This window comes from Acomys russatus, chromosome 19 (assembly GCF_903995435.1).
Source record: "Acomys russatus chromosome 19, mAcoRus1.1, whole genome shotgun sequence".
Taxonomy (NCBI): Eukaryota; Metazoa; Chordata; class Mammalia; order Rodentia; family Muridae; genus Acomys; species Acomys russatus.
In genome coordinates, this window is record NC_067155.1 from 3,748,544 (window position 1) to 3,772,703 (window position 24,160).

The window sequence follows — 24,160 nt, forward strand, 5'->3', positions numbered from 1 at the left end:
GTTACCAACAGTTGTGAGCTGCCATGTGGGTGCTGGGAATTGAACCTGGTTTCTTAGTTTGTTTGTTTTTTCTTCCAAGACAGGGTTTCTCTGCCTTAGCCTTGGCTGTCCTAGACTTGCTTTGTAGACCAGGCTGGCCTCGAACTCACAGCAATCCACCTGCCTCTGCCTCCTGAGTGCTGGGATTAGAGGCATGCGCCACCACCGCCCAGCTGAACCTGGCTTCTCTGGAAGAGCAGCCAGTGTTCTTACCGCCCAGCCATCTCTCCAGCTTTCTCCTCTGGGATTTTTAATGTGTATTCTGGGGATTCATGGGACGTCCACATGCTTGTGCAGCAAGCACTTTGCCAACTGAGCCGTCTCTCCAGCCTTCTCCTCTGGGATTTTTTGTTTTTGTTTTTGTTTTTAAGATTTATTTATTTATTTATTATGTATACAGTGTTCTGCCTGCATGTATACCTGCAGCCAGAGAAAGGCATCAGATCACGTTACAGATGGTTGTGAGCCACCATGTGGTTGCTGGGAATTGAACTCAGGACCTCTGGAAGAGTAGTCAGTGCTCTTAACCACTGAGCCATCTCTCCAGCCCCTGTTTTTGTTTTTTGAGGCAGGGTCTCTCTGTGTTGCCTTGCCTGTCCTAGACTCGCTTTGTAGACCAGGTTGGCCTCGAACTCACAGCGATCCACCTGCCTCTGCCTCCCGAGTGCTGGGATTAAAGGCGTGTGCCACCACTGACCAGCTGACGCGTCCTTCTTAAAATGCCTCTGTACTTCTGGGTATATTATTGTGGTTGATCTTGGCAACTGGGTGGGATTTAGAACCACCTGAGAAACCAGCCTCTGGGCCCGTGTGGGAGGGAGTGGGCTGAGGTGGGAAGACCCTAAATAAGGGCAGCATCTCTCCTTCCTGACTGTGGGGCCACTTGACCATTCACCTCATATCCCTGCTACCGGGATCTCCCCACAGCGATGGAGCTTAGTGCTCTGGAGCCAGGAGCTGAAAGAACCTTTCCTTAAGTTGTTTTTTTTTTTTTTAAGTAGGTATTTTGGTTTGGTTTGTCTTTTTGGAAACAAGGTTTCTCTGTGCAGCCCTGTCTGTCCTGGACTCACTTTGTAGACCAGGCTGGCCTCGAACTCACAGCGATCTGCTTGCCCCTGCCTCCTGAGTGCTGGGATTAAAGGCGCGCGCCACCACCGCCTGGAGGGTGTTCGCAAAGAGGATTCATTAATGAATATGCTTGGCACCATCCAATGAGAAGCAGGCAGGGAGGGACTGAGTGAGGAGATGACAGGCATGGCAGCACAAACCTTAAATCCCAGGACAAGGGAGGCAGAGACGGGGCCTCTGTGAGTTCCAGGCCAGCCTAGTCCACATAATGAGTTCTAGGCCAGCTAAGGTTGCATAGAGAGATTCTTCCTCAAAAAGAAGACAAAAAGCCGGGTGTAGTGGCACATGCCTTTAATCCCAGCACTCGGGAGGCAGAGGCAGGCGGATTGCTGTGAGTTGGAGGCCAGCCTGGTCTACAAAGCAAGTCCAGGCCAGCCAAGGCTAACACAGAAAGACCCTGTCTTGAAAAACAAAACAAAACAAACAAACAGAAGGAAGGCAAAACAACAACAACAACAACAAAAATAAATAAATAAAAGGAAAGAGAAGACAAGCACTCATGCTCTCTGTTTCCTGGCAGTCATGATGTGAACTGCCCCTCTCTGCACCGCCCGCCTGCCTTGCCATGATGGACTGGCACCCTTAGAACTGTGAGCCAAAATAAGACAACCCTCCCTCCTACTGTTCCTAAGCAGGGCAAGAGCTAAGCTGCTGAAGATGTGGTGAAGCCTCCAGGTGCCTTCAGGGTGGGAACACTCATCCATCCCCTGGGCCACATTGTCCTGTTTTTTGTTTGTTTGTTTGTTTGCTGTTGTTGTTGTTGTTTTAATTAACTTGATACAAGCTGGGGTTATCTGAGAAGAGGGAACCCTAATTGAGAAAATGCCCTCGCGGGACTGGTCCCTAAGCCTGCAGTGCTTTTTCTTTATTACTGATTGATGTAGGAGGGCCCAGCCCATTGTGAGTGGTACCACCCTTAGGCTAGTAGTCTTGGGTCCTATAAAAAAAAAAAGGTGGCGCATGCCTTTAATCCCAGCACTCGGGAGGCAGAGGCAGGTGGATTGCTGTGAGTTCAAGGCCAGCTTGGCCTACAGAGTCCAGGATAGCCAATACTACACAGAGAACCCCTGTCTCAAAAAACAAAAGAAAAAAAAAAGGGAGGCTGAGCAAGCCAGTAAGCAGGGTTCCTCCATGGCCTCTGTCTAGTTCTGCCTCCAGATTCCTGCTTTGGTTTCCTGCCCTGATTTCCATCCATGATGGGCAGTGAAATAAACCTTTTCCTCCTCAAGCTGCCTGTGGCCATGGCATTTCATCACGACCATAGCTGACACATATGTTCTGCCTGTCTTATAGGTGCAGAGTGCTGCAGTGTGCAAGTAAAGCCCGGGCATATCTTCCTTGTAGATGAGAGCAGAGTACAGCCCAGCATGGTGATTGAGCACCTCTCATCCCAGCACTTGGCGGGGGTAGGGGGTGGGCAGTAAGACAGAAGGCCAGCCTGGGCTACATTGTGAGACCCTGTCTCAAACAAAGGAAAAACAAAGCAAAACCTGAGTGGCATGGGCAAAAACGTGTATATTTTGCTGCCAAGTTCAGTGGCACTGTGAGGAAAAACTAGGACCAGCAAGAATTTGGTTAGCAGGTACCAGCAGCTCAGACCTGGGTCTGAGGAGCAGGGAAAGGCCTGAACATGTGGGAACTGGGAAGGAGCAGCCCGCCAGCCTGCCCAGCGAAAGTCAGTGGACATTTCTATCTTTGTCATGGCTTGTTGATTTTTATTTAACATTTGTGAGTGTTTAGCCTGCATGCATCCACCTGCTCAACGTATGTCCCTGGTAGTCACGGCGACTGTCAGATTCTATGGACCTAGAGTTACAGATGGTTGTGAGCTGCCGTGTGGGTGCTTTGGACCAGACTTGCCTCTCCGCAGGAGCAAGTTTTTCGTTTGTTTGTTTTTCAAGACAGGGTTTCTCTGTGTAGCCTTGGCTGTCTTGGACTCACTTTGTAGACCAGGCTGGCCTCGAACTCACAGCGATTCACGAGCCTCTGCCTCCCGTGTGCTGGGATTAGAGGCGTGCGCCACCAGGCCCGGCCTGCAGCAGGTATTCTTAACCACAGAGCCATCTCTCCAATCTGTTGGCGGGCTTTTTTTTTTTTTTTTTTTTTTTTTTAGCTTTTCTTCTCCCTGTCTGTCCCCCATTTCTCTGTCTTAGACATAGTCCCATCCCACAAGTCGTTCTGGATAGGGTCACAGTTGGCTTCATCCACTGTGGAGCCAAGAAACTAACTTCTTATTTTCGCCCCTGTGTTGCTATGACAAACACCCGAGAGAGAAACAACCTAAAAGGAGGGGAGTTCGTTTAGGCCCAAGGTTTCAGTTCATGGTCAGCTGGCTCTGTTGCTATGGGCCTGTGAAGAAGCAGAGCATCATGGGAGACAGGAGACTGTCACAGAGCCAAGATGCTCACCTTATGGTAGCTAGGAAGAAAGTATAGAGGAAGACAGGAAGCGGCCATAGACAAAAACCTTCCAAGGCATATATATTCCTGCTAGATGCATCTTTCTTTTCACTAAAATCACTTTTTTTCTTTCAGTATAGGCGTGTGTCTAGGTTCAGAAGAGCGGAGCAGTAAAAGGGCTGGGATAGCTGTGCGGTGCACACCTTTAATCCCAGCACTTGGGAGGCAGAGGCGGGTGGATCGCTGTGAGTTCGAGGCCAGCCTGGTCTACAAAGTGAGTCCAGGACAGCGAAGGCTACACAGAGAAACCCTGTCTCAAACAAACAAACAAACAAACAAACAAGGGCTGGGATGTTTCCTTCGATGGTGGACTGGTATTGAGGTTACGGGTTGTAGCTCTGGTCTTCCTGTGAGACTACCTTGCTATCTGCAGGAACAGATATGACACTACTCTCTCCGCTCAGCACGACATTGCTGGCCCGCTCCTCTGATGTTGGGTCTGCCTCAGGACGGGCAGTGAGCTCAGGAGGTTAGGCGCAGGAAGGTGTGGGAGCTGTAGTCAGGAGGTCCAGGGCCTCCCATTGAGCACAGAGAAATGACGTCTCAGGTTCCTACAGGAGCTGGCAACTTACAGGGTTAGGGATGGCAGGTCCCAGAGGAGCCAGATAGCACTACGAAATGAGACCCCAGAGTAGGTAGGCCTCTATGGGGTGAGAAGGTAGCAATCTCTAGGATTGCTGAAATCAGCCTGGTGGCGGTGGCGCACGCTTTTAATCCCAGCTCTCAAGAAGCAGAGGCAGGTGGGCTTCTGTGAGTTCGAGGCCAGCCTGGTCTACAGAGCAAGTTCCAGAACACTCCAGGCCCCTCTACCTCCCAAGCTAGCACTATCAGCCAGGGGCCAAAGGACTGCGTGAAGCTGTTAGGAGACCTTTCCTATTCAAACCTTAGCTGTCAGCCAGGGCCACTTCATTACCTGGACAGCTCGCTCTACCAGGTCTTTGGTTCTTCAAGTCAGCCCCCTTCAACTCCCTACTTGGCTTCACACAGCTGTAAGCATGGCCTCCTGGTTTTTACAAACATCGGATTCTAAAAGTATTGAAGGGGCTCAGGATGCATCCTTCTTCCCACTAGGCCACAAGGCTTCTGTCACACAGATAAGGGATATGCCACTCCCTGTGACCGCAAACAGCCCTCATCCTCATCCTCACCCCACAATTCCAGCATCTTGCCCAACTCAGATTTCTCCCACAACAATTCTGCTGAGAGGAGGAAAAAAAAAAAGGAAAAAAAAAAAAGTCAGGGGGCTGGAGAGATGGCTCGGCGGTTAAGAGCACTGACTGTTCTTCCAGAAGTCATGAGCTCAATTCCCAGCAACCACATGGTGGCTCACAACCATCTATAATGAGATCTGATACCCTCCTCTGGCCTGCAGATGTACACACAGGCAGAACACTGTATACATAATAATAAATAATAAATCTTTTTTTAAAAAGGCAGAACTCTCACCCCTGCTATTCTCCCCCTCTCTCTCTCTCTCTCTCTTTTGTTTTTTGAGACAGGGTCTCTCTGTGTTAGCCTTGGCTGTCCTGGACTCACTTTGTAAACCAGGCTGTCCTTGAACTTACAGTGATCCCCCTGCCTCTGTCTCCTAAGCACTGGGATTAAAGGCGTGCGCCACCAACACCCAGCTCTGCCCCTACCATTATAGCCTCCATCCAATATTTACCCAAACAAACACTCATGGCCCCACCCGCCAAGGCTCACATAGGAACCCACGGTTACTGTAGAAACTCAGAAGTGGGTGGGACATGACAGGACGGGGGTCGGGTGGGCGACAGGGACCCGGAAAGGGGAAGAAACAATGAAAAAGTGTACAAGGGAACACAAAGTCCTAGTTGGCTCTAAGCCCAGGAATTCTGCCCACCCCCCACAAGCCCATTGGACTTGGCATCTCCCTCTGGCCTTTATATGCATTGAGTAACAAGCGCCCCTGCCCTGCCCCCACCAACTTCACAGTCCCAACCTCGGTCCTTGTAAGAGTCCCAGCACTTGGGACAGCATGTGGTGGAGTGGAATTTCCACAAACATCTATTGGTTGAGACAGGTTACAATGATGGTGGTGACGGTGGGATGGGTAATTGGATAGCTGACAACCATCTTCCTCTGTCTAGGAAGTAGAACCTTTCTTGTTTTGTTTTGTTGGTTTTTTTGAGACAGGGTCTCTCTGTGTAGCCTTGGCTCTCCTGGACTCACTTTGTAGACCAGGCTGGCCTCGAACTCACAGAGATCCGCCTGCCTCTGCCTCCCGAGTGCTGGGATTAAAGGCGTGAGCCACCATGCCCGGCTAGTAGGACCTTTCTTATCAGACAGTCTCACCATACAGCCCAGACCGGCCTCCAATTCAATCCCTCTGCTTTCGCCTCCTGAGTGTGGCCTGCAGGGCAGACCTGGGATCTTAAGCTTCAGGAGAGGACTGGCTTCCTCAGCATGCCCAAAGGGGCTAACCTGGGCTCCCACACATCCTGCAACTCCACTGTGCTCTCACACCACAGTGTCTGCTTCCTTTCCGCTTGGGAGGATGTTGGTTTCCTTGACGACATAGTCACTAGTAGTGGCTCATGACAGGAAACGGGACTAAGGCTCATGGGCTGAATTCAGCTTTGGTGGTGAGCTTCTGAGCTTTAGTCAGATTTGTTAACTTTTGGGTGGGCTCTCCTGGAGCTGGAGTTACAGGCTGTTCTGAGTCACGTGACGTGGGTGCTGCAAACTGAACCCTAGTCTGGAGGAATGGGGAGCAATCTTGACTGAGTCATTTCTTTCATCCTGAGACTCATTAATGCTTTTAAACATGGCTCAGTTAATGTTAAGATTGCAATGCATGGCGGGCGTGGCGACGCACACCTGTAACCCTAGCACTCGGGAGGCAGGGGCAGGGGGATTCATGAGTTCGAGGCCAGCCTGGTCTACAAAGTGAGTCCAGGACAGCCAGAGTTACACAGAGAAACCCTGTCTCAAAAACAAACAAACAAAACAAACAAACAAACAAAAACCCCAAAATTGCAGTGCAGTTGGGCATAGTTGTGTGTGTGTGTATGTGTGTGTGTGTGTATGTGTGTGTAGGGGTGGGGTATGAGGGTAGGATGTAGGATGGGGTCCAGGGGGTGGGCGGGTTGGGGTACTGGGGGTTGGGAGGTGGGGTGGTGGTACACAAGGCTGTTATCCCAGAACTTGGGTGGGAGGGAAGCATAGTCAGAGGGATCTCAAGTTAAAGACAAATGAAAAACAAACAACCAAACACAACAAACAAAATGCAGTACATTCAAATACTTAAAACAAAAAACTTTAGGGGCCTGAAGGCATGGTTCAGTGGTTAAGAGTACTTGTTGTTCTTTCAGAGGACCAAGTTCGGTTCCCAGTACCCACAAACAACTCACAAACACTTTTAACTCCAGTTCCCGAGGATGTGGCACCCTCGTCTGGCCTTAGGCACCAGGTACACACCAGGTGCATATGCATAAATGCAGACGAACCGCTCATACAAGCTGGGCGTGATGGTGGCAGTGGCGCACGCCTTTAATCCCAGCACTCGGGAGGCAGGGGCAGGGGGATCGCTGTGAGTTCGAGGCCAGCCTGGTCTACAAAGCGAGTCCAGGACAGCCAAGGCTACACAGAGAGACCCTGTCTCGAGAAACTAACCAACAACAACAACAACAAAAACTAACCAACAAACCAACCACCACAGACCCTGTTTCAAAAAACTAACCACCACCACCAACAACAAAAAAAAAACCCACTCACACAGGTCAAAGGAGAGCGAACAAAACCTAGCCCACACTTAGAATGAGTTTAGGTTGACAGATGAAGAAGATCATGAGCAGTTGGCATCTGCTCTGCACCTGCTTTAGCGCCATCCGCGTTCTGCCTGAGCACACTCTACTTGTTTCAACGCAGCAGAACGAATCAAAGCCCCTATTCTGTTTGGATTTCTGAATTTTTGCGCCATATCCCTTTGTTGGTTCGCTCGTCTTCTGTTGCAGCTCACGGCTGAGGATCCTAGGAACTGGGACACTCCTGGCTTTTCCCACGGTGGCGGAGGGTCTTGAGCATTGTGTGAGGGAGGGGCTGCTTGGGAGCTGTGTGGGATGTCTCCCTGGACATTTGCCTGCTTTGACTGTGGTTAGAGCGAGGTTACACGGGCTTGGAAGACAAGGCAGCCGAGTGCCATATTTATGGGATCCTATCAAGTCCACGCTGTCGTCGGGATTTATGGCTGCTGATGTTGACTCTGACCCCGGGCTCCTGTGCTTGCCAGGCTTTGCCACCGGAAGGCTACTTTTGTCCTGTGCTTTTCATAATGCCCCAGTGTGTCAGTTTTCTTTTCTTTTTCTTTTTCTTGTTTCTTTTGGTTTTTTGAGACAGGGTTTCTCTGTGTAACAGCTCTGGCTGTCCTGGAGTCACTTTTGTAGACCAGGCTGGCCTTGAACTCACATTGATCCACCTGCCCCTGACGCCCAAGTGCTGGGATTAAAAGTGTGCCCCACCACACCTGACTTGTGTCCATTTTCTAAATAGTGTTCTTTCAAGTTCCAGATTTGCAATTTTGAAAAATAACTTTTTCTTTTTCTTTCTTTTTTCTTTCTTTCTTTCTTTCTTTTTTTTTTTTTTTTTTAGTTTTTTGAGAAGGCTCTCTCAGCCTTCCATCTTATTTTCTCTATTTATTTTAACTTTGCGGGTGGGAAGGCTGGAGAGAGAGTTCACATGGTAAAGGTGTCTCTTCCAAGACTGATGACCTGACTAGTCACCTAGCCCACACTGTGGCAGAAAAGGATGGACTCTCACAAGTTGTCCTCTGAGCTCCACATACTACACACACGCACGCACGCACGCACGCACGCACGCACGCACGCACACGAACATACACATATATACACATGCACATGCACACACACATACACATGCACACATGTATGCACTCATGTACACACACATGTACACACACATACACAGGCACACACATGTACACACGTGCACATACACAGTTATACTAGATTGCATGGTATTCCAAACAGCAGCTCCTTTTTGCTATTTATTTATGCAACTGTTTGCTAATATACTTAGGGACTCATGGATATTGATTTACACCCCAGTTTATAACCCAGTACTACCTTCTTCATCTTACCTCTCACGTCATCCCGGCTTTGGCGTAGGGAGCACTTCCACTGGGTCCTGTGACCCTTGACACACGGCGGGAGTGTTTGCCTCTGCCTGCATGTATGCGGACGGCCTAGCCTGCAGTGTGCTGGTAGCCAAGGAGGGCCTGATGAGGCCATGAGGGTGGTGCCTTCCTGATAGATTAGTGCCCTTGCCAGAAGAGATATGGAAGAAACTGCCCTCTGGTGCCCTGTAACCTCTCCCCAACCTGTGTACAGAGGTCATGTGGGCTCACCAGGAGTTGGTAGGCACTGATAGAACAAGAGAAAATGTCTCAAAATGATACCGGCTACAGGGCATGGTGTCATATGCCTGCCAATCCCAGCGTTCAGGGGGACGAAGCAGGGGGTTCTTGAGTTTGAGCCTGGCCTTGGCTATAGGGAAGGATGTCTCAAAAACAAAACCAAGTAAACACACAAGGGGCTGGAGAGGTGGTTGCTGCAGAGAACCCAGGTTCGGATGCTAGCACCCACAGACTGCTTCATAACCACTGGAACTCCAGTTCCAGGGCATCGGACACCTACTGATCTCTATAGGAATCAGGCACACACATGGTGCACATATATACATGCAGGTAAAACAGTCAGACACATGCCGGGCGTGGTGGCGCACGCCTTTAATCCCAGCACTCGGGAGGCAGAGGCAGGCGGATCGCTGTGAGTTCGAGGCCAGCCTGGTCTACAAAGTGAGTCCAGGATAGCCAAGGCTACAGGTCTCAAAAAAACAAACAAACAAACAAACAAACAAACAACAACAACAACAGAAAGAAACCCCCAGGATCCAATCTGGGCAAGGAGAGAACTTATTCCAGAAAGTTCTTTGGTCTCCATGCCCATGTCATGGCACATGTGTATCCTTACACATGCACATATTCAAACAAACAGGTAATAAAGTTATCTTTCCATTTCTTGCCCTTGTCCTGGCATCAGGCACTTGTCTAAGAAACATGGCTCCTTTCATTGGGGAATGGCATCAGAAACTAAGAACTGACATATTCTGGGCCTTTTGTGAGCAGGGACTAGCTTTTTCTCATGGGCATTGTCCTAACCCTTGGGATGACTCTATGACGTAGTAACTGCCCACTCTACAGACAGGAGGAGAAGTTTGTTAGGTTAAAAGTCAGGCTGCGCCACCCTGTTCCATCTCAGAGCACATCCCACCTTCTCCACGATGGACACTGGTGTCCCAAGCACCATGGATACAATTCTGTTTATCTTCAGTTTTGAGCTAATACACACCACAGATACCGCAGTAATTTACCGCACTACCATATGGGGCAGAGAATTGTGCTTACTCTGTGAAGTGAAGAGATGAAAACAGAGCCTCTCAGATCCATAAGAAATATCCATCGAGGGCTTTTAAAGTTTGAACTAAATACATTTTTGTTTTGTTTTTGTTTTTGGAGACAGGGTTTCTCTGTATACCTTTGGCTGTCTTGGACTCGCTCTGTAGACCAGGCTGGCCTCGAGCTCACAGAGATGCACCTGCCTCTGCCTCCCCAGTGCTGGGATTAAAGGCGTGCGCCACCACGCCAGGCTTGATATAGGTATTTAATGAAGAGTACCCCACAATCTTTCATTAACATCTCCCCCCACCCACATTTAGATGGTCTCACTGTATAGCCCTACCTGACCTGGAAAACTCGGGGTAGATTAGGTTGGCCTCCAACTTACATAGGCCTACTACGTTTCCCTTCTGAATGCTAAGATTAAAGATGAGTAACAGAAAAAAAAAAAAAGATAAATAACAGCAAGCCCCACCTCAAGTCTTTTTTGGGGGGAGACAAAGTTTCTCTGTATAGCCTCCTTACTCTGTAGACCACCTGCCTCTGCTCTCGAGTATTGGGATTTAAGGCATGAGCCAACACTGCCAGGCATTTTTTTTTCCTGAGACAGGGTCTCTCTGTGTTAGCCTTGGCTGTCCTGGACTCACTTTGTAGACCAGGCTGGCCTTGAACTCACGGAGATCTGCCTGCCTCTGCCTCCCAAGTGCTGGGATTAAAGGAGGCACTTTAATTATTATTATTATTATTATTTTTTGGTTTTTTGAGACAGGGTTTCTCTGTGTAGCCTTGGCCATCCTGGACTCACTTTGTAGACCAGGCTGGCCTCAAACTCACAGCGATCCGCCTGCCTCTGCCTCCCAAGTGCTGGGATTAAAGGCATGTGCCACCACGCCCGGCTAATTTTTTTTTTTAACTGACCAGGTTCTGGGCATGGTGGTACAAATCTATAATCCTAGTACTAAGTAGAATGGCAAGTTTGAGGCCACATAGGCCTAATAGACAGGCTATGTAAGAACGAAACAAAACTTTCAGGGCATGGGAGACAAACCCAGGTGGATTTCTGAGTTTGAGGCCAGCCTGGTCTACATAGTGAGCTCCAGGCCAGGATTGCATAATTAGACCCTAATTTAAAAAAAAAAAAAAAAGCCAAAACAAAACAAAAATTTTAAACCCAAACAAAAATCAAAATTAAAAAAGCAAAAAAAAAAAAAAAAAAAAAAAAAACAAAAAAAACCAAAAAACAAAAAACAAAAAAACAAAAAACCCAACCAATACCAGGCGTGGTGGCGCATGCCTTTAGTCCCAGCACTCGGGAGGCAGAGGCAGGAGGATCGATGTGAGTTCGAGGCCAGCCTGGTCTACAAAGTGAGTCCAGGATGGCCAAGGCTACACAGAGAAACCCTGTCTCGAAAAACAAAAAAAAAAAAAAAAAAAACAAACAAACAAAAAAAACAAAACCCCAAAAAACAAAAACAAAAACTCCAAACAACGAACTTATTTCCAGTCAAAGTATCCCTACTCAGTGCAGAATTATAAACTCGAATATCGTTAACAATGCAGAGATAACGTCTGCCACGACTCAGAACCCTGACAGATGATTCCTCAGTTCTCACACTGTGACAGACAGTCCAGATCACCAGCTGAGGTGATCTGTTATGTTAGTTTCCAAGGAACTTTCCCAAATACATTTTATCTTAAGTTTGTAAACTTCAGTTTATCTGGACTTCAAATGAGGGGTGTTTAGCAGGGTGTGGGCGTCATGCCTGTAAAGCCATGCTCAGGAGAATGAAAGAAGACTCTCATGAGTTCGAGGCCAGCCTGAGCTATATTGGGAGACCATGTCTAAAAATCAACAAAGTGGGTTGGAGAGAAGGTTCGGGGGCTCAGAGCGCTCGTTGCTCTTTCAGAGGAGCAGGTTTCAGTTCTTAGACACCCACACGGCAGGCCACAACTGTGACTCCAGTTCCAAGAGGTCTGGTGGTTAGGAGTGCTTTCTGCTTTTGTGGAGGTCCCAGCATCCAGGTTGTGTGAATTACAATCACTTCAGCTCCAGGGGACTCCAACGTTCCTCTTCTGGACTCTCCAGTCACTGCACCCAGGTGCTCAAACTTGCAGGCATAAACATATATCTAACTTTAAAATATATCTGAAGCTGGGCGTGGTGGCGCACGCCTTTAATCCCAGCACTTGGGAGGCAGAGGCAGGCGGATCGTTGTGAGTTCGAGGCCAGCCTGGTCTACAAAGCGAGTCCTGGACAGCCAAGGCGACACACAGAGAAACCCTGTCTCAAAACAAACAAACAAACAAACAAATCTTACTGTTGGGGGTCTCTACAGCATGAGGAACTGTTAAAGGGCTACAGCGTCAGGAAGGTTGAAGGAGATTTTAATATACTGCTGGGAGCCAGGTGTGCTGGTACAGGCATGTAATCACTGCACTCGGGAGGCAGAGGAAGGTGGATCTCTGTGAGTTCGAGGCCAGCAGGGTCCAGGACACTCAAGGCTACACAGAGAAACCCTGTCTCAAAAAACCAACGTGTGTGTGTGTGTGTACTGCTGGATTACAGACATATTCCTTTACTGGGATGGCTTCAGTCTTTCCTTCAACCTGGAGGCCGAGTCTTCACCTGGTTCTCATTTCAGTGTGATGAGTGTCTTCAGTGGCTGAGGGTAAAAACAATACTCCTGTGCTCAATGGTAAAGTGTTTACTGACCCTGTGTGTAACCCCTGTGTTCAAACACCCTCTAGTCCCCCATCAAAACTCTTGTTGGACTCACATGGTCTGTCGAACCCGATCTGTCCCCACTGGGGCTTCTTGTCTCAGCCTCTTTGTGACCTTAAGTTCCTCCTATCACAAGGCCTCTGGGCAAAGCCAACCCCTCTTCATGTTTAGGCCCTTCTCTAAAGCCTTACGTCAGTCCTCTTAACATTTCCCAGTATCTTGGACATCTTTCCTTAAGCGTCCAAGTGGGCAGGGATGGTGTGTTTGTCTTCCTCACTGCTGACTCTTAGTCCGCACCTTAGCACATAGTTGATAGCAAATACCTGTTTGTAAACAGGAAAAACATACAAACAAACAAAAAACAAACCACCGGCTATCAGCTAAAGAGGAAAATGCCAAGACTCCTGGGCTTTGACTGACTGCTGGGTGTGGAAGGAAAGCTTGCCTAGACACGACACAGAATGCAGCTGGCAGGGTAAAACAGAGGCTAACTCAAAATACAATACGCAAGGACGTTTTTGTTTTCTATACAGTTTTTATATGATTAGAAAATATTAGGGGCAAAATGATTTTGTGAGAAACAAAGCACAGTTCAACTTGATAGTGCTACAAGTCTTAAAGAAAAATTTGGCTTTTTTTTTTTTTTCTTTTGAGATAAGGTTCTCTGTGTTAACATCCTGGCTGTTCTGGACTCGCTTTGTAGACCACGCTGGCCTTGAACTCAAAGCGATCTGGATCTGCCTGCCTCTGCCTCTCAGAGTGCCGGGATTATGGGCATGCTCAGCTTTTTACTTTAAAAAAAGAAAAAAGAAGAAAAAAAAAAAAAAAGCTCTTAACACAAAGACCCGAACCTAAAGAGATATACTGATTTTGACGACATTCTTATCTCTCCAAGTGTACACGGGGTTACGGGCTCACTCTCTGTGGCTAGGCTTTTTCTTTTACAATTTTTGCAGGGATTCTCAGGGATTCCTCGAAACAGCCCGATGTGGAGAGCGGCTCTCCAGGCCTTGGCCGGTGAAGAAACACTTCCTCTTTGAAAGCCAGCGAGTTTTGAACGATAAGCATTGCTAAAGAGGAAGCAATCAAACCTATCAGACAGGCTCTGCCCTCCACGCAGGCGCCGCTTCCTGTTTTTTCACAAAACGCTTTCTGGTCCTCCCGTGGAACTGTTAGGGAGAACCAGGCTGGACTGCTGTCCCCTTTTAAGAGAGCGTGTCACGTCCACCATCCGTTCTCATGGAGACCAGCACACTTTGGAGATAGTGATCCGACAGGGAGCCACAGCGCACAGCAAGTGCTAACCCTACTCTGGACACTTTTTTCCCTTAACGTGCTTTTGTCAAAATAAAAGTTTGCAAATGCCCCAGGGCCGCGAGGCCTTAAATCAGGACAAAAATCAGTGACTTAAAAGTCCACCCCAGGAAATGCCGTCTCCAAAAAGGCAGGTGAGGCCCTCCGAGGTGACCGTCTTTTCAAATTTCCCATCTCGGGGAGAACGTTTTCCCGCCACGGGTCACTCCCACAGCGCCGGGCCGCCGCCCGCCAGCTTCGAGCAGCCTAAGGGACAAACCACGAAGTGCACCCTCCCAGCCACTGCCGGCGCCGCCACGCCCACCACGCCCGCCGGCGCCGCCACGCCCCGCCGCGCGCGCGCGCGCCCCCGCTTCTCACCGCCCCGCGGGCTGTGATTGGCTTCTGGCGCCGCCCGTCTCGAGGGGGCGGGGCGCGTCGCTCTCGGGCGGGCGCTTCTATTGGTCGCGGCGGCGGCGGCGGCGGCGGCAGCGCGCGGAGCTGGGGGAGAGGAGGCGGAGAGAGCCGGTGGCCGCGGTGGCGGAACGGGCGGAGGCTTGTCGGTTTCGTAACCGTCGCTCCTCCTCGCCGACTCGCGGGGCTGCGAGGCCTGGGTCGGGTCGGGCCGCGCCGCGCGGGGGCCGCTCGGAGTGGAGGCCGACTAGGGGGAGGGCGGGCTGGCCGGAGGCGCAGGTAAGGAGGCCGCGGGGCTCCGGGGAGGAGGAGGAGGCCGCGGCCGCAGCCCGCCGCTTGCGTAGGCGCCGGCCGGGCCCAGGGGAGACCCGGCCCTGCCCGAATCGGCAGGTTGGCCCGGAAGGCCCTCTGGCGGCTTGGCGGCGCGGGCGGGGACCCGGCGCGGCGTCTGATGCAACCTGCGGGCAACACCCGGCGGGGCTGAGCTCATCCCTGGACGCGGCCCAGCGCCGCCGCGCGTGGCGCCGACCCCCCGCGCTCCCCGGGGCTCCCCCTCACCGCCGTCGGGGAAGGGATGGAGGACCAGGTGGCCCCTCCAGAAGCCGGCCCCCCTGCGACGTGCAGCGTGACAAGCCCTGCGCGCATTGGCCCCTGGGGGATGGAGGGTGTTCCTAGAATAGACGGTGGACCAGATCTCGCTTTGGAGCCACCTAGGACTCTTCTCTGTCGCTACCCAAACAGCTCGGTCTGGGGGGATTGGGGACCCGGGGGTGGGGGTGGGGGAAAGGCCCGGGTCCTGTCTGGAATGATGAGTAACCTAGTGGCTACTTAGGGAAAGCACTCGGGTTTTAAACTCACAACGTTGCATGAGGGTGATTTCGCTTGTTTTGGGGGATGGTCGTGTGTTGTGGGGTTCACTGGGAGGGGGGCCATTCCTAGATGATCGCGCATCGCCCACCAGTTAAGCTGGAGGGACCTCGGGAAAAGAACCAGCGGAGGTATCCAGGTGGAGAGGTTGGGCGTGCGGGTGTGTATGGAAGGATGGTTTCTCTTTCCAAGCGCGCTTGTGTCTTTCTTAAGGTTGGCACGTTTAGTTTTTGCTGTGCTTTTTTTCCCCCCCACCTGTAAGCTGCATCGTAAGATGTGTCAATTTTAGAAAGGTTTTAACCTTTGTGGGTTGCACAACAGCTGGGGCTTGTGTCTCTGAGTTTCCACCCACTTGTGTCCTTATTTGAATATATTAGCATTGGATGCAGACCTGTCTCACGGAGGAAATTTTGAATTAAAGCACCCTGAAGGGCTTTCTTTACTCAAAAGTTCTACATAGAAGTCAGACCGTGGTAGGCAAGCCCCTCTACCTCAGAGCCACATCCCTAGCCATCAAAGAGCTCTAAGTCTGCTCAGCTGTTGCCACTTGAGTTGTAGTTGTGATAAGCTATTCCTGCGGTTGTTTCCTTGTTTCTTGGGGGAAAAAAAACTCCCAGTAAATGACAGGATACTATTCAGTTGAAGAAAAACATGAGCCCATTTTCTGCGTCTGGTGGGCACGCCTGGCTGGCTCAGTTATTTTTATTACCAACAGAACCAACTAGATGGGGACAGATGCCACCCATCCCTCAGTATCTTTTAAATCCTCACAAGCAGGTCGCGGTTGCCAGCCAGGTTCTGTGGTCCTGGGGAGGTGCGTGCATCCCTGGTGGACTAAACCATCGTTGGGAAAGCTCCTAGGAACATTCTCTTCCTGAGATCATGGGAAAGGACACACGTCCTGGTCAGAAGTTGCCTCAGTCACAATAAGGAGTACTGTAGCAATTCTAGGTTTCCCTCTGTGGGGTGGTTGCATAGTTTCTCAGACTACCTATCCCGTTGCCTTCCCTGCCATTAAAGGGAGGGCGGAAACCCTGAACAGGCACTCCTATTAAATGTACATTTATAAACTATATATTTTTTGAATGTGCTAAATAGTACTATAAGTGGGTTTAAAGGATAACATCCACACAAGCGCACATCTTCTTCACACACGCCAGTGGACCACTTACACGGAACTTCTTGAAGGGTTATTTTCTCTTTCGTGGATCCTGCCTCCAACAGTCTCCAGGGAGACACCTGGAAGCTGCAGTTGCCAAAGAAATTGAGGGAGCAGACCAGACAAAAAAGCACAAAGAGAAGAGAAAACAGAGCGTTTAGGAAGGCAGGAGGTAGCGTGGTGACGCTGCGTTGAGCGTAAGGGAGCAGTCTGTAGAGAGGGTTAGCACCTTGGGTTTCATCCTGTAGCCTGGAGTCACAGACACGGATTTTTAGTAGCAAGATGTGGCTTAATTAGGTTTGAGTGGAAGATTGTTTGACCTGTGGGTCACAACTCTTTTGGGGGCTGAACAGCCCTTTTACAAGGCTCACCTAAGATGATCCAAAACCACAGATAGTTACTTAATGATTCCTAACAGTGGCAAAATTACAGTTATGAAGTAGCAACAAACATAATTTTATAGCTGGGCACGGTGGCACACGCCTTTAACCCCAGCACTCAGGAGCAGAAGCAGGTGGATCACTGTGAGATCAAGGCCATCCTGGTCTACAAAGCAAGTCTAGGACAGCCAAGGCTACACAAAGAAACCTTTGTCTCTGAAAACCAAAAAAAAAAAAAAATCTTATGGTAGGGGTTCACCACACATGAGGAGCTGTATTAAAGGGCACAGCATTAGGGAGGCTGAGGCCACTGCCCTAGATGGTCTAGGGAGTGGTTGGAGGGAGCTTGGGCTGCTCACCTGAGACTAGGGCCCCTGAGAGATGATGTCAGGCTGAGGTAATTTCTGTGGCATTAGGCATGAGAGATGTGAAATATTTTTGTTTGTAAACCTGAAGACTCAACCTTCATTAAGGAAATTGAGTGAAAAGTTTATTTTGAGAGGCTAATGGAGAAATACATGGCTCTATCTAGGTTTATGAAAAAAGTCTCAAGCTAGGAAAATTTTATACATGTTTATTGTACCGAGTGAAAATTTAGAAAAGTCCTGTTTTATTTTACTATTCCAACATTTCAGAGTTTCATTGTTTTATTCTTTTGAATGAGCATTACTTCTGTTAAGAAATTTGCATTTGAAAAAGTCTGTTACTCATTTCATTTGGCCTCACATTTTTAAGCGCCATTGTTTATATGCAGCCATGGTTCTCCACTGTGCCATCAGAACCATTTTGGTGCTCCCCGAAAACAAGACTGAAAGCCCACATCCAGAATTCCTTCCTGGTCTGGCAGCAGGAGAGTTGGTACTTGTAGGAAGTTACTGGTGTTGGTCCAGGGGCCACTTTGAGGACTGTTGCCCCTCAGCTTTCCTGCTGCTTCTTGGGTGATTGACAGGCAGAAGGAAGGAGGCACCACCCTGCTTCCTGTAGACTGAACTTTGGAATAGGTCGGTCCACCCAGAAGCCAGACTGTGACTTAGAGTTAAGTACCCTGATAGTAAATGTCAGATGGCTTTGCGTGGAGCTCAGCAAGTGTGCAGAAGGACCACAGAAGCATAAACGACAAGTGTTTCTGTGCAGGGCAAGACCAAAGCTGACTGTCGGAAGCCTCTGGCTAGTTTTCTGCCTCTCTCTCTACATAGCCTTTGTGCTTTTGGGACTCACTGTGTAGACGAGGCTAGCTTCAAGCTCACTCCACCTCCCAAGGCTGTTAAAGGCATGCAACACTATGTCCAGACTACTTTTTAATTTTTTACTTAATTAATTCTTAGTTTTTTGAGACAGGATGTCTCTGTGTAGCCCTGGCTTTCTTGCAACTCATTCTGTAGATCAGGCTGGTCTTGAACTCAACCTGCCACTGCCTTGCAAGTGCTGGGATTAAAGGCATACAACACCACTGCCTGGCCTTTTTTTTTTTTTTTTTTTAATAACCATGAGTTTTTTTCCCCTCTCTCCTTTTTATTCTTTGCAAGTTTGTAGGTTCAAGAAAAATACTCTTTTGTTTTTCTAGTCAAAAGGCTCACTCAACACCTCTCCTTTGTTCTGGTTAGAACCTTAACAAAATTAGTTAGAGCCCTAAAACCTGCATCTTTGGGTTCAGAAAAAGGCAGAGCATCTGAATTTGGAGCCTGTTGTGACTAAGTTGTTAGTAACTAGAGTTCATGGTATTTTGTTAGTTGGAGTAGCATAGCAGTTCTGCACCCCTCCTGTACAGGTGGGGTTGACCCTCACAGGAAGGAAAGTGAGTATATGTCCAGGGTAAAAATGGGGGAGCCAGAGCCAAGGAAAGATCTGATCTCGTTTTTCTAGTCTTTACTTTGGATTGTTGGTATCTTTGAGCTTGGCCAAATTGACTGCAGAGATTAGTTGTTAAGAATAAGAATATAAGGCCGGACGTGGTGTCGCACGCCTTTAATCCCAGCCCTCGGGAGGCAAAGGCAGGCGGATCGCTGTGATTTCAAGGCCAGCCTGGTCTCCAAAGCGAGTCCAGGACAGCCAAAGCTACACACAGAGAGACCCTGTCTCAAAAAACCAAAAAAAAAAAAAAAAGGTCGAGAGACTCCCAGGAGAGGTATTGACGTACTACAAGGCCTTAAAATTGGGTTATACATGTCATACCAACTTGATAAGCACCTCTGTTACATGGCAGCCTGGGAGGCTTAAATTAATACTGAATAGCCACTTCTTATTTTTTAATTAATTTGTTTACTTTCTTTCTTTTGAACAACCACCTTTTAAGTGGGAGAGAAATGAGGCCACATAATCATTTTCAAGGGAAGTTGTGAAATGTCTATTATGAGTGTAACTCGGAGTCCGTATCCATCATGGCTTGGAAGGGAGCTTTCTGTCCTGCTTTAGTGCTGGAGTAAGAACAGATGACCCACTAGCTTAGGGCTGGCTGAGTAGCTGTTAAAACAATTCAAAGTAATGACATATGGACATTTAAAGGCAGAGATTAATAGTAATAAATAATAAAAAGCCAACTTAATAAGCATGCTTGAAAGAAGGCTCGGCCAAAGTTTGGGTTGGCCAAAACTGTTGATGTTTACTGACTGAACTTTTCTTTATAACCTTGGGTGTGCTCACTGGGGCATTTTCCTAACCAGCTAACGTCCCTAACTGTCCACTGATGTTGTTTTAGCAGTTCTGGGAAAGAACAGGACAGTTTCATGGGTCATAACAATGCTTTCTACATTTCTCAGAGTGCTGTGTGTCCTAGGTGGACACAGTTGATTCACTGTTTAGTTTGTAGTGACATGTTGTCATGGAGATGGAGGAGGTGTGCTCTTACATTCCACAGTTGACAGGTGGCTGGGGGGATTAGCTATACTCAGAGCAAACCGGGTCTCAGTAGTTTCTTCATAAGAGTGCCCCAGTAAGTACCGAACTCTTGAGAGAGAAGTGGATGCCAACACTGGCTGCACTCAAGGTCCCTTTGTTCAGCCTGAGTTCTGGTACTTAGCCTTCCTTGCCTGTATCATTAGGATGTTGTTTCTTTGTGAATCAGGCTGAGTATATCTAGGTGTTTTATTATTGTGTCAAGAAGAAAAACTGGTGATGCAGGCTGGAATGGAGATACTTTATTAGATAGCCCAGGTCCTAAAGACAAGAACCATTGAGTAAATGTCAGCGACTGTCACTTAAGGTTACTACAAGGTAAAAACGCAAACCAACCAATCAGCTCAAATACCCTGCCTGAGGAAAACAGCCCATAGTAGGTGAGGTCATTGTAACTACCCTGGGGACATTGAACGATCATAGCAGCATCCAGATCCTCGTGGGTTCTGCAGACCAAGCATCTTGATTCAGCGTTCTAGCCTGACTTGAAACAACCCCTCCCCCCAGAAAAGCACAGGTGTCTGTTGTAAAATAATTGAGCTTGTTTTCCATGCTTACCCAAACAGCTCGGACTTCTCCCTGGCAGATTGTCCAGTGATACCGGCTCACAGGTGCTGCCTAATCCCGCTATGCTTTTGTTTTCTCTCCCCTTTTTGATAATCACAGCTAGCCCCCGTGGACCGGCCTTCAGCTTATGGTGCCTCTGAGCCAGCTTAGCCGTTTGAAATTTGGAAACATCAGTGTGGTTGGTAGTTGCCTGTGTAAGCAAAACCAGCAGGTTGCTACTGTGTTAGGTCTGTACAGGTTTTTCTTACTTGATCCTGCCATTTCCCATATTTTAATACAACTTCTTTTGTAACTAGGTACGTGTGAAGGTTTTTGGCAGTGCGTGTGGCCCCTGCTCATCACATTGCTCTGCTTGCTTCCCACCTGTTCTGTGTTGGCAAAGGAACGTGCCCAAATGAGCAAGCTGCCGCAGCCAGCCACTGCTCCAGGGGTGAACGGAATCAGTGTCATCCACACGCAGGCGCATGCCAGCGGCCTGCAGCAGGTTCCTCAGCTGCTGCCCGCTGGGCCTGGGGGCGGAGGCAAAGCTGTGCCTCCCAGCAAGCAAAGCAAGAAGAGCTCACCCATGGACCGGAGTAGCGACGAGTATCGCCAGCGCAGGGAGAGGAACAATATGGCCGTGAAAAAGAGCCGGTTAAAAAGCAAGCAGAAAGCCCAAGACACGCTGCAGAGAGTGAACCAGCTCAAAGAAGAGAACGAACGGTTGGAAGCCAAAATTAAGTTGCTGACAAAGGAATTAAGTGTACTGAAAGATTTGTTTCTTGAGCACGCACACAACCTCGCAGACAACGTGCAGCCCATCAGCGCTGACGCCACCACGGCCAACGCTGAGAGCCCAGGGCAGTAGATCTCCCAGCGTCCGCAGCTCTGCGACTGGAACGTGAGAGGCGTGACCACCTGCACCCTTGGCTCAGTGGCGGGACTGGGGCTTGTTCTTTGGAGGTTATTTTCTGGGCTCAGCACTGAGCAGCTGATTAGCCATGTAATTTATCTGGTCTTGAATGATAATGGAGTTTTGAAGTACTAAAAGAAAACTTAGGGTTTATGGTTAAAACAAAATTCCTGGACTTTAATGTTCTTAATAAATCCTGACTTTCCCAGAAATGTTTCTTTTGTAGGAATGGGAACATGGAAGGTCATATAGAAGGTTCTGGGTTTTAATGAAACAATGCCTTGGCTTAAGAAAAGCTGAACTGGAACCAGGTGTGATGGCACACACCTGTGATCCCAGCACTCGGGAGGCAGAGGCAGGGGGATCGCTGTGAGTTCGAGGCCATCCTGGTCTACAAAGCGAGTCCAGGACAGCCAAGGCTACACAGAGAAACCCTGTCTCGAGGGAGAGAAAAAAAGAAAGAAAAGAAAAGCTGAATTCCACCTGTGACTTTTGTGATTTTATTCTAAATTGTGCATTGTAAATTCTAGGGCTACAGAAACCAATCGTAATAATTTGTCCTCATTTTACAGATAGTATAAACCTGTCTTACCATAATTGGCATTTTTTTTTTTTTTCAAACAGGTACACATTTTAAAAAAATGACCTTAGGTGAAGTAAAGAAATCCCATCAGGTCAGCTTGAAGAGGTGATTAAAAATACAAATTGCATTTAGGAAGGAAGGAAGGAAGTGGTTTTGTGGTTTTTCCTTGTTTTAAAGGGCACAGAGAGAGCGGGATTGGACTTGGGGCCCTTCTGCTTAATGGATGAGTGTTACCTGTGTCCACAAACCAGCATCTACTGTTCACTGACAGTTTCTGTAGATGGAAGAAAAGGTACCATTGGGTTTGGAGGAGAAACCATCTTTTTGACAGCCAAGTTAGTAAATAAAATACCTTGGCTTGATGATACAGACCATGATTTAGAATACTGACTCACTTGGTTTCTCCCCTGTTCAGAATAACTGCCAATGGGGCCGTGATTTTTAAAGGTAAAGTTTTGGGTGTGTGCTTATGTGAAGAGGCATGTTTTGGTATTTGATCTCAACTAAATAATTATTAGAAAAACGTCCCAACTTCATGTCGTCTCAAGAATAGTCAGAGAAAACTTGAAAGGATACGGTTTGAATCTTTAATTTATTTCCTACATCTTTTTGTTTTTATTTTTTTGAGGAGTTTCTAGTTTATTGGGCTGTTTTTCCAGACTTTGTGTGTTATTGCTTCCATTAGTATGCTTTTCTATTCTATATAAATTATTTTAGAGACAAAATGCTGATAAAACTCAGGATCTTGACGTCTTTGCTGTGAAGCAGAGAAGCTGGTAGGTGTCGCTAGGGTCTGCTGTCAGCAGCACTGTAGTTTAGTCGTCTTGGTAACTTGTGGTTTTTGCATAGTTCCAGCTCAAGTTTGCTGGTTCCTGAGGTGCCGACTGAACGTGACTTCGTGTGTGATCAAAGCTTGTGTTGCTGGGAGTCTTGCTTGAACGTGGTCAATTCTGGTCCTGTTCCCTACTAGCACTTGGTTACCGGAAGCCAGTGTGTGTAACTCAGGGCGCTCCCTTAGCACGGCAGGAAGAGTGCTGCTGTCCTGGGTGGAAGCTCTCAGTGCCCTGCAGCTCAGCAAAGCTGAAGACAGGAGCTGGTGCTGTTCTTGGGGAACCAAGAAATGAGTGGGGTTTTCAAAACTCCGGTCCAGCAGCAGTTTACCTTGTTTGGATAGATGTTTGGGGTAACTAACAAGGACGCCCCACGTAATCTCAGCCTTTACCAGCTGCCTGATGCTGGGTAACGACATGAATGGGGATCAGTCCAGTTCCACCCTCACATAGAGTGTGCACACTAGGCATTTGGACACTGGAAACTCCTACTTCCAAACAGCCGTGTTCACAAGTGGACATTCTCGTGGAAGTTGTTATTACCGGTGCCAGGACTTTAAAAAGATAGCTCCAGCCTTACCCTTATCCTTTGTAACTCAAGCAAGCGGGCCACACTGAACACAGAGTTAGCTGGTGTATGGACTTTCTCATTAAGGTGGAACGCTGTTTAGCCTGATAGATGTCTCAGTGTAAAATTGAGGGAAACGAGGTTTGGGGAGCGGGTAAGCTTAAAGCTTTGGGAGTTGTAGAGTGACTTCTGAAACGCTTGTTCCGGGAGCCTTCAGCGTTTGCTCTGCCTGTGGACAGGCGCCGTGGCTTAGGAGTCATACACTGTAGTGTGTGGATTAGCCACTCTGTGTCTCCTGGGATGGGTGCCCTTCTACACCTACCTGACTCTGGCATCTTAGAATTTGACTAAAATGTGACTGAGTGTTTGAAATCCAGCCCACTCTTTTTTTTTTTTTTAAAACAATGTACGGAAGTGGAAACACATACCGGGAATGCAGCAGCAGCAGCTTTTGAATCTTCACCCACCTCCTCCCACCCCACCCCCCCAAGCCGCAGGGCTGACGATGCTTCGTGCCTGAACAACCTTGGAGCGCCCAGCGTGCTTCTGATGCCTTAGAAACAGGAGAGACACCTGTTTGTGTGCCAGGCGCAGGAAGACTCCATTCTACAGCTAAGCAGATCTGCCTCAGGAAAAAGTACTAACTTGCTCTTTTGTTCCTGGCTTTCAGTTTGTGAGATTACTCTATTTTTTTAAATATAATTTTATTTCTTTCAACAAACTTAAAAATAATAAAAAAAAAATCTTTGGAACAACTACAGTTTTCTTTGTGGGTTTCTTTATCTTGGGCACGAGCAAGAAGTTGACTTATAATTGAAAAAACCTGCAAGGTGCCCCTGGCTGCTGTCCTGGGCAGGGGGCGTGGCCAGCGGGTGGGTGCTTTTGTGCAAGCTGGGATGTCCCCAGGGGACAGTGAAGTAGTTTTCTCTAA

At 48.4% G+C, this 24,160-nt stretch overlaps 1 protein-coding gene across 1 annotated transcript; it reads left to right on the plus strand.

The window, feature by feature from the left end:
• The first annotated feature begins 20,663 nt into the window (after positions 1-20,663).
• Cebpg (CCAAT enhancer binding protein gamma) lies at positions 20,664-21,869 on the plus strand. Its single transcript, XM_051162195.1, has one exon. The coding sequence runs from the start codon at positions 20,751-20,753 to the stop codon at positions 21,201-21,203; it is 453 nt and encodes a 150-aa protein (XP_051018152.1). The 5' UTR covers positions 20,664-20,750; the 3' UTR covers positions 21,204-21,869.
• Positions 21,870-24,160: the final 2,291 nt, after the last annotated feature.